Raw genomic sequence first — 22,393 nt, 5'->3', positions numbered from 1 at the left:
TAATGAGTCTATCTCATATATTAGTTTCACCTTTTAAGTTGCATTAGTGAAATAAATGAACTTTGCACGATATTCTAATTATTCAAGTTTCACCTGTACATTAACTATTAACAACAATGTATCTTATTTGTGTATCATTCGGCTGTAGATCTTCATATCATCTCTGAATTGGTGCTGACACTGTCCTTCCTTCTGGAGGGTGGCAACTTTTGTTCCGTTGTAAAGTAGTCACCGCTCCAAGCTCACTCCTGTGCTTATTAGAGATGATTTGAGGATCTACAGCCGAGTGATACACAAATAAGCTGAATTTCTGTTAATAGTTAAGGTACTTGAATGCATTTTTAGGATTTAACTCCTGAGTTTAGCGTCACTTTAATATTTGTATATCCCCTGGCAGTTCTATAGACTGAGAATCAGCCACAAAAATGCCCCTCCGGGTGCTTGTACACCTTTTCAGATTCCCCATACTCCTGAAGCCTAGCATACTGCAGTGCTTTAATATAAAAAATACAGAGCAGCTCCAGTGGTCATTGGCTCCGGCACAATCCACTATCCAGCACTGAAGCCCAAGAGTGGCAGGGTCAGCACTGGCAACCATAAGAGTTGGTTGCTTTCTTTATACAAGTGTGTCCAGGATGCTCATTAGGAAAGAGTGTGCAGATGCCATAAATATATACATATATTTTGAAGCCACATGTAAACCAGTAAAGGGAGTTCAGCATGTTTCCATATCAAGTTTGACTGGAGGAACATTTAAGGAGATCTATTCTCATAGCATACCATGTGCCTATTACAGATATGCAGACATATACTCTTCATTTCACACCTGGCTTTTACCATTCTACAATGATGGCTTATCTACATTTCTGCAAGTACCATGTCCAGCTAATTCCAGTCCTGTGAATCCAACAGTAAAGATCCAAATTTCTTTTCAGGTTGTTCCTTAAAGAAAATCTCTATTTACAGGAATATCTAACTGCTTCTTGACTCATGGAGATCAACGTCTAAGGCCCCCAGTCACACCGGGGCAGTTCTGCCAACATAAACAATCCCATACATTGCCATGGGGACCACTCATGCGTGCGTGTCTGCACGATCCAAACCGCCTCCCACCTGTTCCCTGAGCTTTTTTTTTTTTTAGCGCTGATCAGCATGGTTTCCATACAGCATTCAATAGAACGCGGTTTTGGCAGTTTTCCATTGCATTTCAGCTCTGAAACGCAATTCAAAACGGCCCAAACCAAAACCACCTTTTTAAAAATCGGTCCGCACCTGGTGTGAATGGGGCCTAAAAGATGGCACTCTGTTGCAATTGGACTCTGAAACGATCTGTCTATTTGCCATTATGGAATATCCACCATCACTACCATGACACGATCATGATGTAAACTGGACAAATTCTGTATAACGCACCCCTACATTGCTCTAGAAGAGATGATGTCACTAAACTTGCTAGACAAAATATGTGTGGTTTTTTTATCGGGGGGGGGGGGGGGGAAGGGGTTAAAGTGTGTGTACATGTCCATATTTAGTAAAACTGCCTAAAAGTGACACATGATTACATCACAATACAACTGAAAAATCTATTTGCACAACGTGTGACTTTTCTGGTATGAATTCAGGTCCAGATGAAGAATAACTTAAATAGCTACAATATAATAAAATGATTAATGTCAGTTCTTTAGAATTCCTAACACATAAATGTCCTCTCAGATATTAAATGCTTTGTTTTTGCTACAAGGAAAACACTGTGCTGAAAAGGTATAAAAGCAGAATCTGCCACTGGACCCAGGGTGATATATCTCCCAGCCGTAACCACTAGAAAGCTTTCATCTCAAAAAGATCATTCCTTGGCCTCTGCATGAAAACATCAGCACCTCAGGACTCATTGCCTCCTAGGAGGGTTATCAAGGAAAAGGAGTAACAAGGCAGCTGAAAAATAGAACATGTTCTGTTTGACTTCCATGTTACTTTGTTCCATTTCCCTGGTGTTCCTCTCTGGAGGTCAGTGACTCTAATGCACTGCCATCTTTCTTCTATTGCACGGGAGAAAAACATATTCCTGTGAAGGGGAGAACTTGTGGGTGCATAACTCCTTTTACCAGTTTGAAATGCATTTACGTTAGCGGATACACACACACATATTAATTATACACCAACGCACAAATGCCCACAGTATATACACACATGGCAAACATGCAAATCAAATCCTTGTACCGTACCATAAAAAAAGAAAGATTGCATTTTATGTATATATAATGTGTAACAAAATATGCCTCCTAAACTTGTGATGGGAGCAATTAAACATTTTGAAAAAAAAAAAAAAAAAGCTAAATAAAATAAGCGTGTACTCTTTTGTCCTTCAAAGTAGAAAAAAATGCAGAAAAGGTCAATGTGAATATAGTACATCTCTACAAAACTAGATTTACAGTATAAAGACTGTAGAAGGGCAGTGTACCTAACCTGAGATGAAATGAACAGTCCCTTGAAGTATACATGTAGCTGGGAGCACAGCTGCCCAAGAATAGTAACACATAAAAAGGAACAGATTTTAGCAATATTCACAAAATGGTTATATTTCTGTACACGGTGAAGAGAGGCACTAAACCTTCAGCTGATGTGTGTTATTGCCGTTTAACTAAACCAAAGGTGATTATATTAGGTGAAGCCATCATAAGCATTGTGGTGGATTCAGCTGAATAGCAATATTCCACACTACTGCTTGGTTGGAATAACAGGGCAAAGATGCCCCAAAATGTTGCACTGGACTTACAAAGGAAGCGATCCAGCCAGGTCGTAAAGGTTAGTTACTCATGTGCACAGAATAAAAGGAAACACCTTTGTGTGGTCTAGTACAGAAGATTAGGGATGGGCTTGGTTTTTGATCCAAACCCAAGCTCATCTGAAACCGGAAGTTAGGTGTCAAGGCGTGACCAATCAGCTGTGCCACAGCCACACATAGCAAAAGGGAAGGGTTGTTGGTGACATCATTGACCTTGTATGGCCACATTGTCATATTCGGTCAATGCCATTGGCTGTGTGGCCATGTAAGGTCAATAATGTCACCAGCATCCTGCCCTTTTGATCACATGCGGCTGTGGGGCGAGGAGTGCCCTGGCCACAGCTGATTGGGCGCGCCTTGACACCTAACTTCCGGTTTCAGATGAGCTGTGGTTAGGACCAAACCCAAGCTGATCTGTATAGAGCATTACAAAACATACAAGGTTATAGCAGGAATGTGCCTGGGACATCACGGCATATTATAATCTCCATTACAACACATTCAAATCCTAAATGCTTATTAGAAAAAAAAAAAAGAAAAAAAAAAACAGCAGGAAACTTTTTAGCAGTGCACCACTTCAATAAGGACTTCGGTATGTTGTTTTTATGTACATAAAAAAAAAAGTCACAATTGTTTCAAGTGTCATCCTCTTCTTTTTCTCTAGTCAAAAGCAATTTCTTTCACATCACTGTGATTTCTAAAGTTCATCATGTTTCAAATCTCCTGGAATAAAGGAAACACAGAAGACAATCATGAACGCCAGACAATGCAGTTTGATCTATTTCAGCTGATTTCACCAGCATGCTGTGTTATGACACACCGGTGCAGTATAAACAGATAAGAGCGTCATTCGCATCGCTATGTGGTAAGAAAGCAGTATATTCCTACTGTGCATGTAAACATTCACAAGATGTGGGCACAGTGTTTGTATTGCTCACATTCAGGTGTGAAGAACCCATCGTGGGTTCTATTCATTAAACCTGAGTAATGACATATTACAGTTCAGAAAACCTTTAGATTTCAGACTATTATCCTCTGGCAGAAATAGCAATGTGCACAGACCAACTGACACTCAAGTGGCACGGGAAAACATGGGGCTAAAGTGTTCACTTTAAGTGGCTTCTGCATTCGTGGGATTTCATGTTTTAATGAACTGGAACAACTTAACCAAATAAAAGAAATAACAAACGTTTGACAGATTAATAGCAAAGTAGGACAGTAGAAGGAACTATTGTTTCTATAAATGGATGGCATAAAAACCATAAGGGATAAGCGTATTGTACCATGTTTTTCTCATCTCAGTTTATGACAGGTTATGTGTTCAGCAAATACCTTCATACACAACAAATTTTCTCTAAACTGTCTTAATTACTCTGTTAGGAGATTCAACCAGACTCCAAAAGCTTGCAATGAATCATATCAGGTAGCTAATAAAAAATATCACTATCACTTCACATGATTAAGATATACATGGCACGGATTCCCCAGGGAGCTGCTGAGATGTTGCAACCTTCCTTCCGCCCCCAATGGTGACCCGCCCTGAAATGAACCCAGACTCCCCAACACACCAGTAGTGTAAAGTTGGCTTTATTAAAAGGAGAACTATGAGGTGAGTGCTTTTCACTCACCTCATAGTTCTAGCCGACCTGTGACAATGAGACTGTCACAGGTCGGCTCAGTAGATCGGGAGGTGAGCGAACACATACCGGCGTTCGCTCACCTCTCGATCCTGTCACGGCTCTCTGCTGTGACAGGGGAGGGGCTGGATCCCCCCCGCTCCGATCCGCCAGCGCTGACTGGAGGAACGGACGGGGAGGGGGCGGGTACAGCTGACTGTCTCTAGAAAGGCAGAGCCAGCTGTCAGTCACGCAGCTGGGCAGATCCTGGCACAAATTGTCGGGATCCGCTTCAGCTGCATCATCTCAGTATACCGCGAGCAGCAGCTCGCGGTATACTGTGGCGTCTCAGTATACCGCGAGCTACAGCTCGTGGTATACTGAGCCTAGGGTGACGGGAGGACGCTAGTTTGTGTCCTCCCGTTCCCCTAAGGAGAACTATGGGGAAAAGCCTTAACCCCATAGTTCTCCTTTAAAGGCAGTGTAAAGCCCTGTAGAAAAACGTTTTATAAGGCAAGATGGTATAAACAAACTTTAATAACTCAATACACTAAACAAATTTGGAAATAACTGGGTACAGAAAAAGGTAAAATATATGGCCTATCTTAAATTCAAAGGCCCCAACTATGCCTGGGGCTAGTGAAGCCTAAGCGCAGTCGGTTGGCATTAGGGCCAGTGGAGTCTAAGCACATTCTGCCGGCATTTGGGCCAGGGGAGTCCAACCACAGTCTGCTGGCATTGGGGCCAGTAGAGTCTGAGCACAATCTGCCAGCATTGAGTCTCGTGGACTCCTGTTGGAATATTTATAATCCAAAGGCAAGGAGATGCTCCAAAGATCCTGAGCATTCTGTCAGCGTGGCACCAAAGTCTTTAGGCAACAAAGACAGAAGACACACTTACACCCACTCACCACTAATGCTGATTAAGGTCCATCACCCGAAGGCCAGGTGAGGGGTCACACCACACAAACATTCATTAGCGAGATCTGCTGCCTTCTCTCTCTGCCCCTCTCTCTCTCTCTCGGGAGCTCTCAATCCATTCTGTAGCTTGACAGAGGACCAGCTGGACCAGTCTCTCCCTCTCTGTACAGCACAACACAGAAGTCTCTGGACAGCACAGTTTAACAGCAACCCTTATGGTACTCCTCCTCTCTGTGCTCTGTCTATAACAGTACTCACAGGCTTGGAGTCTCTACAGCTCTGTTCCGCACATTCACTGTAGCTTGCTCCTCTCTGGGCCCCTGCTCAGCCGAACAGCAAAGCTCACAGAATAGTCTCTGGCTTTCCTCTCTCTCAGGAGCCTGATCTCTCTGTCCTGGCTCATTATAGCCCACAACAAAGTCTGCTGCCTCAGCACATGCTACAACAGCAGCCTTATATCCCTCTCCTTCCTCAGAGGCATGGCCTTCCTTCCTTCCTGGGTGAGGTTACAAATCTGGCCTCAGAAGGCAGCTAATCTCAGTCTACCTTTCTTGTAGTCTCCACCAAAATGGCAGCCACTCCCCCTATGCTGGGGAGAGTTTCTTCTCTCTGCAGTGTGCCTCTCCAAGTCTCTGATGGGCTTGGCGCAGGTCCCAGGCAGCTACATTTATCTAAAGCCAAAGCTTTTTTTTTTTTAGTTTGGGGTAGAGTGGGGAAAAGTAAGAACCTCTGTCAAGTGTTCCTTCTCTGTTTATCCTGATGCCTATTGACACATGGACAGAAAGTGATGAGAAATCCCCCTTTAAAATTCTCACTGATACATGAGTAGAGGGAAAGGCTTTCAATAGGGGCACTTGTTCTGGTGAGGGCACTCACTTTGGAGATCTTCCCTCCCATTTCTTGTGGTGTCTCCAGGACAGCAAGTGAGGGGAAATCTCCCTGAGAGGGCACAGAAAGCAAACAGAAACCAAACTCCTATCTAAAAAAAAATGTTTTGGTATAATGTACACTTCAACTACTTTCAGTACCTATCACACTACATTCTGTCACTTTTGAATTAACCTGTGACGTAAAACATAGCTGATGGTTCCAACTCCAAGACTGTTCTAATATACTTAGTGAAGGCTGAAGCTACTATTTTGTAGAATGGCGACATACACCTGCTGAAGTTATACAAATCAGCTCTTGTCAAGTATAAACTTGTGCCAGTATGCTTCAGTAGACCCAGTAAGCTTCAGTAGACATGTCCTAATCTGCAAAGTTTTTACCCCCAAGCCATACTACAATCTGACATATTAAAAGACACTATTGGGCAGTATAGGAAGCTTTTATATTAGACAAATATGTATATTACAAAAACCTGATCAACAGCAATATTACAAGAAGCAGCTAGACTGCTGTCATAGTACAGGAAGCTGTCAGAAGATGCTGCAATATTAAAGACTGTTGCCACCTCATTATGACAGATGCAGCACATTCAGATGCTTGTCCCCTGTAGCTTTAGAAGAACATAAATCACAGGTCAAATTATTATCCTGCAGGGGACATCTGGGAATATGTCAAAGAACATAATGCCAGAGCACACACTTCCTTGCAAACGTCACAATTTGTTTTAAGGTAGACAAGCCCTGAGGCTTGCAGAGGTATGGAAATGCAATTTGACCAATGGTTTAGATCATATATATTGCTCTGCCCTGTATTCACCCACATTCCAGATAACCTTCATGTACCTAACTTGTTCAGACCTTTATTGTGGGAAATATAAGCTACCTTAAAAAAGGAAAGCCAAACCTTTAAAAAATATATATATATATACTTCTCTATATGCTGACAGTGCAAAGCCTTGCTGCCCGATTGACAGCTGCCTCTCTAGAGCCAGAGCCAGCTGTGCTCACCCCCTCTCTAGCCCTTAGCTTCAGCCAGCACCAAAGTAACACTAAAGGGGAGGGGGGAAACCCTGAAGGAGCAGTGACTGAACGTGCCTGGTAGCAGAGACTGAGAGCTGACTGATCAGTGGTCACATGACTGCTCAGCTCTCAGTCTTAGAGCTGGCATGGGATATTGAAGTTCAATGTTTTGTTTGGCCCATACCTCTGCTTTAATGATTGATATTGAATATGAGAAACCTATAGATGTAGAGTTATAATAGCATTATTGAGATTATATTATTAGCAGAGTATTGTACTGTCATCAAACAAAGCAGAACATTTATAATTTAAGTAATACCCTTTATTGGCTAACATGTCATTTTTTCTTCATCAGGCAAAGAAATCTAACGTGAAATCTAAGCTTGCATCTTTAAAAACTTGAGATAGAAAATGAAAAAGGTATTTATTACTTTAATCTTTTAAAATGTATTTTCTGTGGAGTCTGTCTGTTACAATATAACCAACCAACATTCTTGACTCATGTGCAGTGCTTTGTAATGCTTTGTTTCTTTAAAAGGGCTGATGAGAAAATGAATGTGCATCAGTAAGGAATAGATAATATGACTCTAATTCATGTTCTTACCACTGGCAGAGGCCTGTGTGATGTTCTTTTTCTGCTCGTCTATTCTTTTCAGAAGTTGTCTGATTTCATTGTCATAGTCTTTCCACTCAGGTACTATACGTGCAGCAGCTTTTAGTTTCGGTTCTTTTGTTCTGGGATTATTACACTGTGAACAGAAAATAAGATTCCTGAATGCATTCTTGCCATAGCTGCAATGTAGTGACATTTGACTTTGATTACGCATGGGCACCCATTAGGTAAAAAAATAAATTCTAACAGGTTTCAACCTACGCCGCCGTTCGCCAACAAAAGGAAATAAAAATATTGTTACAAAGAACTTGTGCCTGAACAAAGCCTCTTCTGATTTTCCTAATGGTAGAGCTGTTTAGATACAACCTAAATCCTTCTGTGAGGACTGCTGGTCACATACCTTTTCCCCTCCAAACAATCCTCAGAGAATGAGAATGCTTTATAAGATAGGTGGAACATACTGTACATTGTTTTACAGCAGGAATTTTAGTGCTACTAAAAAGATAAATGTTTTCCCTTATTAAAAGAATATAAATACAATTGTCATACAAGCTATTTTGTAATTTACTTTTATGCAAAATGATATCCACAGAAATCTCATGTAATTACCTTACATATATTTCAGCATCTTTTATCTTTATTACAACACTGGGATTCATCATGTGACTAGCATAGGAAGGCACTCTTAGTTAGCCCTTGTAAAACAGTCAGTAGAGCAGGTAGACCCTGTGACTTAACACTCAGGATGGAGGAAGCAGAGCAGGTAGACCTTCTCACTTAACACTCAGATGAAGGAAGCTACCAGAATAGGCTTAATCTCTACAGAGCAGAAGTGGGTAGTAATCTGAAATAAAGACACTAAACTCAGGAGATAAATCTTAAAAATGGATTCAAGTACCTTAACTATTAACAAGAAGGTAACTTATTTGTGCATCACTCAGCTGTAGCACCTCAAATATATTTGAATTCATGCTGACACTGTCCTTCAACACACAGGGACCATGGAGAACAAAAGTAGCCACCCTCCAGAAGTAAGGACAGTTTCAGTATGAATTCAGAGATGGTTTAAGGATTTACAGCCGAGTGATACACAAATGAGACACATTTTTGTTAATAGTTAGGGTATTTGAATGCATTTTTAAGGTTAAACTACTGAGTTTAGTGTCACTTTAACCAGTGGCATTACAAGGGGTGTGCGGCCTGCACCAGGTAGCACCAACATGATGGTGTCACCCCCTCTGAAAGGTCGGGCACTTGGTCATGGACCAAGAGCCCGATAGTTGCACGAGAGAAGAGGGGACCCGGCGACATACCTTATCCCGCCGGGTAAACGTCCTCTCCTCTCTTTGCTGGTGTCCATCACCAAGATGGCTGCTGGCAGGTAAGTGCACACGACATCATTAAACACGAATGTGTGATGATGTCTTAGCAGGGTGTCGCCCGGCAATCGTTCCGGGTGACACCACACTTGGGGACGTCCCTGACTAACACACTGGAAGGAGGCAGTAGAGCAGGTAGACCCTCTGACTAAACACTTAGGAAGAGAGGCAGTACAGCAGGTAGACCTTCTGACTTAACACTCCAGACGAAGGAAGTTACCAGAATAGGCTCAATCTCTACAGAGCAGAAGTGGGTAAAAATGATTGATTTACACTTAAGGTCCAGTTTACAAACAGTTTTAAAGGAAAATCAGATCCTCATAATAGCTGTCAAGAGCAGCAGAAAAGTGCCCATTAAAATTTCAGTATACCTTTATAGCTACTTAAAAATTCATTCATTTGATAATCTCATGCAGAATGAACCTAAGCAGCTTTGGATGGAAACAGCCACCACCCTAATATCACAGGGGCTGCTAATAGGCATTGTAGACAGTTCTTATTTCAAAATAAAATATCAAAAGGTAAATTTTGAAGACTGGAGAAAAGTACTTTTTCTTTTCCCCTAATAATGGTGAATTGACTTATTGCCTTAGATGCAGAGGCGGCTCTAGAGTTTGCAAGGCCTTAGGCGAAAGCTAAACATGAGGCCCCACTCAGGCCTGTGGTGTTTTACCAGGGCTCTGTGGGGTTTAACCAGGCTGGTGAGACCCCGCAGAGCCCTAGTGAGACCCCACAGAGCCCTGAATAAATCAGGGCTCTGTGGGGTCTCGCCAGGGCTCTGTGGGGTCTAACAGAGCCCTGGTGAAATCCCAAAGAGCCCACCAGGGTTCTGTGGGGTTAAACAAGGGCTGGTGAGACCCCAAAGTGCCCTGGTGAGACCCCACACAGGCCCGGTTAAACCAGGGGTCTGTGGGGTCTCACCAGGGCTCTGAGGGGTCCTCACCAGGGTAGCAGGGTTCTGTGGGGTCTCACCAGGGCTCTGAGGGGGCCTCACCAGGGTAGCAGGGTTCTGTGGGGTCTCACCAGCCTGGTTAGACCCCTTCAGGGCCCTGGTGAGACCTCACAGACCAGGGATGTGTGGGGTCTCACCAGGGCTCTGAGGGGGCCTCACCAGGGTAGCAGGATTCTGTGGGGTCTCACCAGGGCTCTGAGGGGGCCTCACCAGGGTAGCAGGGTTCTGTGGCCTGGTTAGACCCCTTCAGGGCCCTGGTGAGACCCCACAGACCAGGGATCTGAGGGGGCCTCACCAGGGTAGCAGGGTTCTGTGGGGTCTCATCAGGGCGAGATCCCAAAGAGCCCTGGTTAAACCAGGGCTCTCCACAGGGCTCTCCAGGCTGCCACTCCAGTACTGTGTGTGCTGTTCTGGCCGTGTCTTGCGGGCGTCTCCATCAGCTTCTGCAGTTAAACTCCGCCCTCCCAGCCAGAGATCCTCGTGTGGTGGATGGGAGGGGTGAGGTCTCTTCTCATTGGCTGGTGGGCGGAGCTCTGTGCAGAAGAGCGAGCCGATGGTCCGCACCAACGATCGAGGTAATGGATGAGCTCTCCGCCCTGTCAAACTGAGAGAGAGTCTCAGTTTGACAGCTACAGGGATGAGAGCTCACAAAGCTTCCTGGCTGGGCTGCCGTTCTGACAGGGCAAACTAGGCGGCCGCGAGGCCCTCGGGAGCGCGAGGCCTAAGGTGACCACCTAATTTGTCTAATTAAAGAGCCGCCTCTGCATAGATGTGAAATGGCAGTTACTTTAATTTTGTTTTAGATTTTGCCGTCTGTAGAAGTGCTGTCTGTGTAGATTTGGGGAGATTTTGTTACACTTCCTGTTCCAGAGACAAAGCAGGAAGTTGACGGGGATACCATCATGTACACAGCTGTCACCACAGGTTTCCCTGTTGTAAAATTTCCCTCCACCTCCTGTTGGACTTCCCAACCTTTTCTGTATATGACCCAATGGTCAACAGGACAAACAGAGAGGGAAACAGGCAACAATAAAACTTGACAGAGGTTCACATTTTTCTACATTCTTTCCATAAGTTTGAAAACGTTTTGACTTTACATAAACTTCAAAATATCTCAACAAAAACTAGACACAATACAAAAATTAATCAGATTTCACCCTTATATGTTTTTTAACCTGCACTAGATAACGTGTGCCTAAATTTGGCTGCAATCTACTGTATCTAGCTGCAATATATCCTTTTTACACATCAGTCTGTAAATGTTTTACATGTACAGAATTAATATGACTTTTTCACTTTCCTACGATTGATTCTTCTGAACACTAGGGAAAGAGCATCTGACAGCCAATAAGATGATAAAAATAACAGACGGAGATGTAAAGTGCACATGTTATGAAATTCCACTGTGAAATTCCCTTTCTCTTCAAAGCACCACAAACTACAATTGTAATACAACTGCTTATATTATTGCAGATATCTCTTTAAATCAATATATTACGCCAAGGGCTGTCAAGATCTTTAAGATGCTGTTTGAATAGCTGTCATATTTTTCCCCATGACCACCCTAGGCAATAATGCAGTTCTACTTTCTAGCCCTTGACAGATTACAGAATAGTTTATTGACTTGTACAAATTGAGCATTTACAGAATAAGACATGCTCCCAGGCGGTGTGCTGTACATTTTCTCTTCATTCTTTTTCAACACATTCAATATAGAATGAGAATTCCAAGCCTACGGATAAGATCTTTCCCATGGCTTATTAGACTTGATCCCTTTAGGCACAGGTGGAACAAGAAGCTGCCGCATTCGATTAAGTACTGAAAACAAAAAGGAACCAATTTTCCTAACACTGTAAAGAAAGCAAAACGTCAGAAAGATATATGGGCTCTGGAATACAGTTAACCAGATGGAACATTTAGCTTACTGTACAAAGCAAAATGTCCTGAAACAATGTACTGCTAAGCTAAATTCATCCATAATAGGGGGATGTAGTATGCATTGAAATTGAGAGTCCGTTCCTGTTCAGACACTTTACAAATATAAGGTCATGGCTCATTCTAGAGCTGGTCAAGTCCATTTTCAAGTCCATTTTCCCAGAATAACCGGCATACCAGTGGAAGAACAGTTCAATGCACAGGTTGAATAAAATCTAGCAAAGTAAAAATGAAAGCATAGTCACATATAAAGTGTCTAGTCACTAGTCTTTGCTTTACAAGACGGTGCAAGGAAGTGGACAACAGCCCGGGGCAGACAGAAGGTAAGCGTCAGAGCAGATGCTCACACAGTTCAGTTATTTCCAGCTAGTGAGTGGAAACTGCCTGTGCTATTCACGGTATCAGATCCGAGATTCATGCTCCCAGACAGTTTTGTTCCTCAGACAGTAGGATTGGGAACTGGTTATATTCCTAGCCATTTATCTGTTACCTGAAAGCTATTTAAAGCCCACCAATGTCCTATGTTTGTAGCCTGTTTTTATATGAAAACTTTGCTGTGTAGGCTGGCCCCGGCAAAGGTCAGCTTGGTTGTTTGATGAACTGCAAGGGGACTTGAAGTCTGGATATGCCAAAGCTTATTTTATGAGCAGCATGACTATGCACCATTCTCCTGTGCATTTACACAGACGCTAAGCAAGGGATCAGTATTCTGAGCCAATCTCTTGCTTTGCAGGGAGCATACTTAAAAAAGAGGGGACAGCACAGGGATGACCTCATCCACATGTTTCCACTGCTTGATTGTCCGATCGCAGGCCAGGGCAGATCTCAAATCAGGTAGCACTGCTTACCTGCAGTGTAGACTGCAGAGGGGACTAGAACCTGGCTCACAAAACTGGCTGAACAAAATTACAAATATTTGCCATTTTAACGGTGTATTTTGATGTACGTCTGCATACATCAAACGTTTTAGGATAATGGAGAGATACAAGTATTTGTAAGCATTAGATTCTCACATTATAGGATCTGGAAGAATATTAGTTATTCCTAAATCAGTTACTATAAGCATAACAAATTGTTGTTACTTTAGATCAGGGTTTCTCAACTAAGCCCTCACGAGCAGGCCCTCCTTACCATCTTGTCTTGAATTGTATTGTGATTGTAATGTCTTCCTTATATTGTAAATCATGTATAATAATAATAGTGTTCTGTCACTTGCCTTGCCAGCAGCAGATTTATATCTGCCCAATTGTGGCTTGTGTTTCCCCTGCAGCCTGTAACACTAAGCACCTCTGGATGGATATCAGCTAAAAGGTATTCTTCAAATTCTGACACCTGACATCACCATTGCACACTTCCCAAGTGCACACAGCAACACCGCTTGTGCCTCCTCCTGCTGCACACCCATCACTCACTGATTACACTTATGTCCTATAGGCTGTAGCTCATAAAATAGGATTTTTGTACTCCCTGCAAAATCCTGTTATTGAACTTCATTGAGTACACATAGGTCTGGAAAGTGCCAAATACAGAGCTCAGTGCTTTAAGGTCACATTCAAGGCAGGCCCTGCAATTGTCTAGTCCAGGAGGGTCCAGACACAGCCAGTGTTGTTTCTGAGGATGTGCAGATCTTGACAGCTGCATAATAAGACGGACTCAAGCAGCATGTAGAAATTACATGTAGCAGCATGATTAAATAAAAAGGCTAGTAAAAATGGTTAAACTCTTCTTAGAATAGAAAAGACACCCATTCTCCTAGGATAGAAGCAAAAAAACTGGCAAGCAAAAAACAGTGATCAGCCTGGCGTATCCCCTCCCACTACTAGCATGCCTTAGTGTTCAGATTTTCCTCCAGGGTAACCCAAATGTCTCTAAATCCTGTGTCCCTCAATGAAGAAAAGAGAAAATTGTTTCAGGAGTTCCCTGAGGCCTCATATTTTAAAAGTTTTCTCCAGGTAAGAATGTTGAGGCTGCTTTAGATAAATGGAAGCACAGAACATTTACGCAGCTACATCATCTTACCAGATCGATGGTTTTGGCTCTTTGCTTGGACTTGTCATCACACCAGGTCTCACACCAAAGCCATTCTTGAGGAAGAGATTTTATGGACACTTGATGAATCATATTGTTGGGTAAATCCTGTGAGGAAAAATTATCAACAAAAAAAAAATAAAACGAGAAATTGTATTCTTCTGGATAAGCTATAAATACTACAAGACATTTTAGCTTTTTAGTTCAGTTTTAGTGTTTAGTTTGTGAAGTTTTCCCATAAAGGTTACAGGTCTCTGGGAGCTTCCATCAGCCCAAGTGGCTTGAGAATAAGTAAGTCACACTCTGTTTTAATGTGAGCTTACTTCACCAGTACAAGAAAGCTCAGCTAAAGCAGTAAGTCCAGTCCAGTTCATTTTCCTGTACAGAGATTACTCCTGACAGTGAACATTTAAAGGGCTGATTTATTAAAACTGAAGAAAAAAAGAGTTTTTGACTGTGGCAATCAATAAGGATTTACTTCTTTATTGAAAATAACATTGTTGGTATGTGCAACACCACCATTTTTATGTTAACCTTCTCCAGTTTGAACAAATTAGCTTAAGAGAGGGATAAAGACTTTGTTCACAAGATAATTTTAGTAACCACAGAGATGTCGTCAACAGTTCAGGATGTGCTTATATAACAAGAAAAAAAGACTTGAGCAAAACACGTTCATTAGTGTATAACTTTCTTTAGTGCTCTAAATTTGCTTGTAACTTATTTTGCATTCTTTTCATTCTCTCTGTATTAGATTATATTTTATCGCTTGTTTTATGATTCTTCATTTTGCTGTCTCCTGGTTACTCCCACTTCTTCAGATTTACCTGACTGACCAAAAGGGATTTTGTAGGAGCATTAAATACAGAAAAAATGGCTGCGGCAATTACTTACTTGATCTGAAGTGGAAGTCATGCACTTGGCATGCATTTGACAGCTGCGTATGCTATGAATGAGCAAAATTAAAGCATCCTATGTTTCTATATATTTTTGTGTGCAGAGTTGCCCAAGTCTCCAAAAATCACCTAGCACAAAATCAGTCTTAAAGGAAAATCAAGGGTTAGACAGTTTAGGCCAATTAGTCACCCTCTTCCAATATTCTGGATAAGAGCTGCTTGCATCATATGTGCTATATAGGGGATGGCAGCACCAAGTAAAAAAAAGGATCAACAGCAAACAAATGGCCTAAAACATCCCTGTAAGATAGCATCCTTAGAAATAAACATTTTAAAAAAGCTGATTATTATATACACTCACTGGTCACTTTATTAGGTACACCTTGCTAGTACTGGGTTGGACCCCTTTTGTCTTCAGAACTGCCTTAATTCTTTGTGGCATTGATTCAACAAGATGATGGAAACATTACTTAGAGAGTTTGGTCCATACTGACATGATAGCATCACAAAGTTGCTGCAGATTTGTCGGCTGCACATCTTTGTTGATACAAGGCAAGATGGATCCCTGCTTTCATGTTATTTACATCAAATTCTGACCCGACTATCCGAATGCCGAAACAGAAAATCGAGATTCATCAGACCAGGCAACGTTTTTCCAATCTTCTATTTTACAATTTTGGTGAGCTCTTGCAAACTGTAGCCTCAGTTTCCTGTTCTTAGCTGACAGAAGTGGCACTCTGTGGTCTTCTGTGGCTGTAGCCCATTTGCTTCAAGGTTCAACGTGTTGTGTGTTCAGAGATGCTCTTCTGCATACCTTGGATGTAACGAGTGGTTATTTGAGTTACTGTTGCCTTTCTATCAGCTTGAACCAGTCTGGTCATTCTCCTCTGACATCAACATGGTTTTCTTGCCCAATTCTTGCTCACTGGATATTTTTTCCCCCCAGATGATTCTCTATAAACCCGGGAGATGGTTGTGTATGAAAATCTCGGTAGATCAGCAGTTGCTGAAATACTAAAACCAGCCCATGTTCAAAGTCACTTAAATCACCTTTCTTCCCCATTCTGATGCTCGGTTTGAACTTCAGCAGACCATCTTGACCATGCCTAAATGTATTGAGTTACTGGCATGTGATTGGCTGATTAGATATTTGTGTTAACAAGCAGTTGAAGAGGCATACCTAATAAAGCGGCCAGTGAGTATATATTATGTTGTATGGTGACCCTGGCCTTCGATTACTTCTGAAAAAAAAGCCGTATAAAACTACATTAGTTTGAGTACATATGTTTTTCTTGCCATAAATGACTAAAAAAAAAAAAAAATTAAGATAAAACCTAACCCCTTCCCACCTGCAATTTGTAGAATAATGTTCTCCTGCAGAGGGTATGCTAATCTAGGTCATCACCGACAGCTCCCAAAACCTTATCATGTAATTACTATGTCAGCTATGACATAATGATCACATGCAGACTCGAGTCTTCTTTCCCAAAATAAACCTTCAGCCTGCAGATGGCCCGAAAATAGAGCAGGAATTTTATTAAAACAGTGTACCATTAAGAGTTGTGTATGTCCTTAAAGGGTAAGCTCACCTATCACAAAAAATCTACATGTCATCCATGCTTCCCAGAATGAATTTATAAACACTCTCGGCTAACACAGGGAGGGAATGCCACACCTTCCCTGCTCTAACAGTAAAGAACGCCTTACACAATTTAAGTTTAAACCTCCTACTATCCAATCTCAAACTATGGATGTACATCATCTTCAGGAAACCTAACTTTTGAACCTTAACAGTTTAATAGTGTTACTATAGTTACTTTAATATATGTGTACATTGTGATTATATCCACTTTTATATCTCCTGTTGTAAAGTAGCCACCGTTCCTGGCAGGCTGCCCTGATAGACTATAACTTCAATAGAAATTAGTAAATTAAACATGAGATTGTAGTCCATCACAGGAGGGAGCTTGGAGTGAGGGCTATTTTACAACACACACAGGGACCATGGGGGACATAGTAGCCATCCTCCAGAAGGAAGGACAGTTTCAGCATCAATGCAGAGATGATTTGAGGATCTACAGCTGAGTAATACACAAATAAGATACATTTCTGTTAATAATTTAGGTACTTGAATGTATTTTTGAGATTTAACTCCTGAGTTTAGCGTCGCTTTAATATCAGGATACTACAGGAACCTTGTGAAGTCACTGACCCAGGAGGTCCAATCTGGTACTGAATTCCAATTTTCCTGATGTCATCATTAAAACTATGAGTTAAATCACAGGTGCAAAGTATTAAAGTGGACCAAACCTTGCTTTAGCCATACATTTTTTTAAAAACACACCATAATCTAATAGGTAAAGCTGTCTAATGCTTTTCTACCAGTAGCTTGAAGCTCCCCTCACCTGCTTGCACCTGAGCATAACTGTGCTGAAGGGTCACAGGCATTCAGTTAAAGAATGACATTTAGACAGAATCAGTGGCCTTTGAAGACATAAATCCCTATTCTGGGGCAGGGGTCTCACCATCCACAGCTCTGCTCAGGTGCTAGCAGCAGGAGGTTTTACACTTTCCATTTCACTATATTGCACACCACACTTTTTTTTTTTCTTTTTTACTTCCACCGCGCCAAGCTTGCTCCTGTGATGGACTACAATCTCAATACAAACTAGTAGTCCCATCACTGGAGCCATTTTTTTAAATGTATTTAATTTTTTATCCGATTAACCGATCGAACTTAATAATCGGCTAACTAATCGATTATGAAAATAATCGTTAGCTGCAGCTCTACAGAACAGTTGGCAGAGGAACGTCTGAAAGTTTTGTCTATTAGTTTAGATAACTGGAATGGGGATTCGGGGCTGTAAAGTAACAGTTAACAGGAATATGTAGGAATGACAAACGTATGCAGCTGCCTAACCCCAAAATAATTATTGCAAAAGACTACGCATTGTATGGATAAGCTCAAGAAAGTTAATTGAGTGAAATACACCCAAAACTTCGGTTCTTCTAATAGGCACAAAGTAAACCTGACCAAGTACCAAGGTTATTTACCCATGGTCCAGAGTCTTCTCAAGGACTTAAACAGTGTCTTCATACTCACCTCTCTTCATTATCATTTTTCAAACAACTACATATACAAAATGTCATGAACAGGAAAGTATTATTTTCATTCTAATACCTACTACATGGTTGCATGTAACAGAAAATAAATATATCAGCCTCTATGAAGACATTTAAATGACCGAGAAGCAGTCTAAGTAAAGAATTAAATGCTACTAGATCAGATAAAATATATTCACCTGGTCCAGATTAGACAAACTATTTGGATCTTGGCTAAGAGCCTGATACTGCCCTCGTAGTCTGTCCCCTGCAGCAATTTTCCTGAATTTTTTTAGGTCCACCACATATAGGGCACTGCAAGAGAGGAAGAGAGAGAGAGATGGATACAATTTTGATGCAGTTTTTCCAGCTGATATGACTCATATATTCACTAAACTGTTACAAGCACCTAAAAGATTAACACAGTAAGTTTTATAGAATAAATGCCTCAACAAACATGTATCCATGTTAAAAATCAAATCTGAAAGGTTCATAAATTGGGATGTGTAAATTTGGGAGATTACACTTTCTCAAAATGTTGGTGAAATTCATTCAAAACATTAGTTGAAACTTTGGTATGTAGCAAAATACACTGTCATTTGGGAAGGTGAAATGAAGGTTGATTTGAAGGTGCAATTGGATTTAAATGGCTCCTAAGGGTTAAAGAACCATATTTCAACTATCCTTGTTAGCTAAAAACACAAACAGGGGGCGCCTTTCCTGGTGCAGACAAATTTATTAAGATCAGGATCAAAGGTAGATAAAAAACATACTCACAAAATTCAGCATGATAATGATATAAAAAGTAAGTCCATGGACCCAATGGAAAGTCTATGGAAGCTGCACAATCGTGTCTATGTGTCAGCAGAGGAGACTGTGTGATTCCCTGACGTTGATGTGCAACACATCAACGTCAGGCGCCCCCTGTTTGTGTTTTTTCCCTAGATTTTGCGGTCTCCCTGGCTGGTTTGGGGGCAGCATCCTGCAGACCTTTCTACACACGTGCTTTTTATTATTTATATAATTTTTAACAGACTTGTTTCTGATTACACTTGTGCTTATATTGGTCCATACTGGCGGAGTAGTCCTTTTTGGCGCTTTTTTGTGTTCATATCTATCCTTGTTAGCTAGACAGACTATTCAGGTGCCACAAAGATTTAGACACAACATTGTGTTGATTATAAAAATATACATTTTATCACACATTTAAAAAACCTCCAAAACCATACAAATAGATGTAATAGAAACAGATCTGTACTGGATGTTCAGGCTTTACACTGGTTCACAGGTAACACAAGCTGGTCTTCAACAAAATGCAGGATCATTACCCAAATGGGAATCTATCCCAGAGGTCTGCCAGTCCCTCTCTCTCCATTTGTGTGATGATCCTGCAGTTTTGTCTCAGTACAAAGTAGGTGTGATGTCATCACACCTGTGAGGGGCAGGGCTACACGCGCATGTACAGACAGTTTTTGGCTTTAAAATAATCATTTGCAATTATATTAAGAGTGCAAATTGTAATGAGAATAAAATCCAACATTAAACTCCAACTCCAGGCACAAGAAAAAAAAAAAAACACACTTGCAGAGGGGCCCAATGGCAGAGAGAAGGCTTTGTGGGAGCAATTTTACAAATGGAGGGAGTCTGCTTTTTTTGTCTTGTTCCCAGAGTTGGGCTTTAAACTCTAGAAATGTTTTTTATATATATATAAAAAAAACCACATAAATAATAAAAATTCAATGCCCATCAAGACTTAATATGTTAGTAGTCTATGTGAACAGTGAATGTACTTTGTCATATAATTTTATATGTAAGCTTCCTTCTTGTGGTACTACCATATACAAAAAGACTTTAACGGGTCAGTCCACCCAAATCCGATGTTTCACCACTATTACTGGCTCTCCACACCATGGGATCGCACAACTTTTGTGGCAAATTGACACAAAAATCAAACTAGTGTCCCTGAGCAATGTAAGATGTCAGTGGGTGTTTCTAGCACCTATCTATATAGTTATCTTTTATGCACTAACCCATTAATAATAATAATAAACATTTAACTTGGTAAACAAGTATAAAACTTTACAATAACGCATCCTAATATCACAGCAATGCACATTTTCCTACCTTATGTGGTATTTCCTGTGCCCAAGGTGCGATGCCCAATAACCAGATTTCCAAAACCGATAACCATCCATCTCTTTGCGACTGTCGCAAAATGGGGTGTATCCATAAGGAGCACCACCAAGGTCTAGGTCACGTAATGCTTTTAAATCAGTCCGTACAATCTAAAAGGCAAAAAATAAGATTTTTTTTTTTAAACGCAACTTAAAATCCTTTTCTCTGTGTTCATTGAAAGTCCCAGCTCTGTTTAGATCATCACCTACCAGATATAGTGCCACATGCAGGAGGACGCAACTAAAAAAACAAAAGACGAGTGGTCCCTGCTAAGGGCATAAAAAAAAATCCACTTTGGAGGGAAAAAAAACTCAGTTAAATGATGCTGCAGTGCAATTTTTTTTTATATTTAAAGACATTGGCAGCAACAAAGTCAGAGGGGCGGGTGGAGTGTCCACCAATAAATGCAGAGAAAAGAATTGTTTGGCGAGTACAAAAAATCCTATATTCTCTTCCGTTCATTGGAGGATACAGACACTGGGATGTCCCAAAGCAGTGCCATAACAGGGCAGAATAAAAAATGAAAACGATACAGGCCAGTCACACTGCCGCCTGCAAAACTTGCACAAACTATGCACAAAAGAAGCATCAGCTTATTCTGCCACATCCACCTTGTAATACTTGATAAACGCATGAGCTGACAACCAGGTGGCTACCTTACAAATCTTAGAAATTGATGCTTGATGTCAGAAAGTGTAGGGTGCACTTATCCTTCTTGTAGAATGCACTTTAACTGGAAACATCGTTTCTTGGTGTTTGACAGCATAGGCATGGACAATAGTTTGCCAGACCCAGCATAAGATAGCAGCAGTCAGTTCTTACTGCAATTCATTTACATGGGCCCTCTACAATCATGGACAGGAAATCTGACCTGCGAAAAACCAAGCGTGGCATTCAAAAAAACTCTAATTGTCCCAACATCAGAAGCATGTAAGGCAACTTCTTGTGGTGGGCTGGCTTGGGACAAAGCAATGGATGAACAATGTCTTCATTCATGTGGAAAGCTAATACCATCTTAGGTAGGAAAAAAAAAGTATTAAACACCGGAAACCCTTATGCTTATGAAGGACCAAAAATGGAGGTTTGCAGGACAACACCACCAGCTCCAAGACTCTACTTGCCAAATGAATGGCTTGGAACACCACTTTATGACATAGTGCTAGCAAGGTGGTTTTTGAAACACCAACAATGCAAGGTTAAGGTCTGACGGCAACAAGGGTGTTCTGACCAGAGGAGTAACGTGTGTAACACTTTCAATAGGGTTCAAGCTGACAAGAGGCAGTGATGCCAAAGGATACTAAAGTAAGACCACTAATGCTGACATCAAAATGGCCCACCGCTGCTCCACCCCATGCAGGGGAAAAGCCAGGAGACGGGCAAAGGTAAAACCCTAGGGACTCACATCATGCAAAATACGTCTTCCAAGTACGCTAATAATTTGTTAGGCAATGTGGTCTTGCAAGCATTAAGCACGGTGTAAAAGACCGCATTCGATAGTCTTCTCTCCTCTATCACTGTAAAATGGGATAGTAAACAGGCTCTTGAGACAGTAGCAAATGAGAAACATGGAGCAGCTCTACCCTCTTAGTCTCCAATCCTGCCGCTGGAACCTTGGTGCCCGGTAAAGCTTCTGCCAGAGCCTTCACGCAACAATAGGTAAAAAAACAGCACTCCATAGGGGGTCTGTCCATTCGATACTTTATTTGCAAAAACGCAGGAAAACAAATGCTAATGTGTTTCAGCACATATAATGGGCCTTAGTTATAGCTAAGAGACAGTAGGTCTTCACGAGGAGGTTGACGCCGCATGGAGTCCACTGCCAGTCTAACAAGATCTGCGTACCATAAATGGGGCCAATCCAGAGCCCCCAGGACCTTTGGAATCCCTTTGACCTCGATCCGGTGTAGAAGCCTTGGCAAAAGCTTTGCCGGTGGATAATATTATATCAAAGTGCATGGATCCCACAGAGTCACCAATGAGTCTACCACATCTGCCCAAGGGTCATTTGCCCTTGCTAAAAACCTTTCCACATTTTTTTATTTAGGGGGACAACAGAAGATCGAACTCTGGTATTCCCCATCACACGCATGG

At 41.5% G+C, this 22,393-nt stretch overlaps 1 protein-coding gene across 1 annotated transcript in view; it reads right to left on the bottom strand.

The window, feature by feature from the left end:
* Nucleotides 1-3,389: 3,389 nt before the first annotated feature.
* Nucleotides 3,390-22,393, bottom strand: part of UGGT2 (UDP-glucose glycoprotein glucosyltransferase 2) — a 214,568-nt gene continuing 195,564 nt past the window's right edge. The window contains 5 exon segments of the mRNA XM_018568049.1: nucleotides 3,390-3,505; nucleotides 7,830-7,974; nucleotides 14,124-14,240; nucleotides 18,328-18,442; nucleotides 20,252-20,412. Of these exon segments, the coding sequence (XP_018423551.1) occupies nucleotides 3,480-3,505; nucleotides 7,830-7,974; nucleotides 14,124-14,240; nucleotides 18,328-18,442; nucleotides 20,252-20,412 (564 nt within the window). The 3' untranslated portion in view covers nucleotides 3,390-3,479.

This window comes from Nanorana parkeri, unplaced genomic scaffold, assembly GCF_000935625.1.
Source record: "Nanorana parkeri isolate BGI_ZX_2015 unplaced genomic scaffold, ASM93562v1 scaffold1130, whole genome shotgun sequence".
NCBI classification, from domain to species: domain Eukaryota; kingdom Metazoa; phylum Chordata; class Amphibia; order Anura; family Dicroglossidae; genus Nanorana; species Nanorana parkeri.
This window is presented reverse-complemented; position numbering and strand designations above follow the sequence as displayed.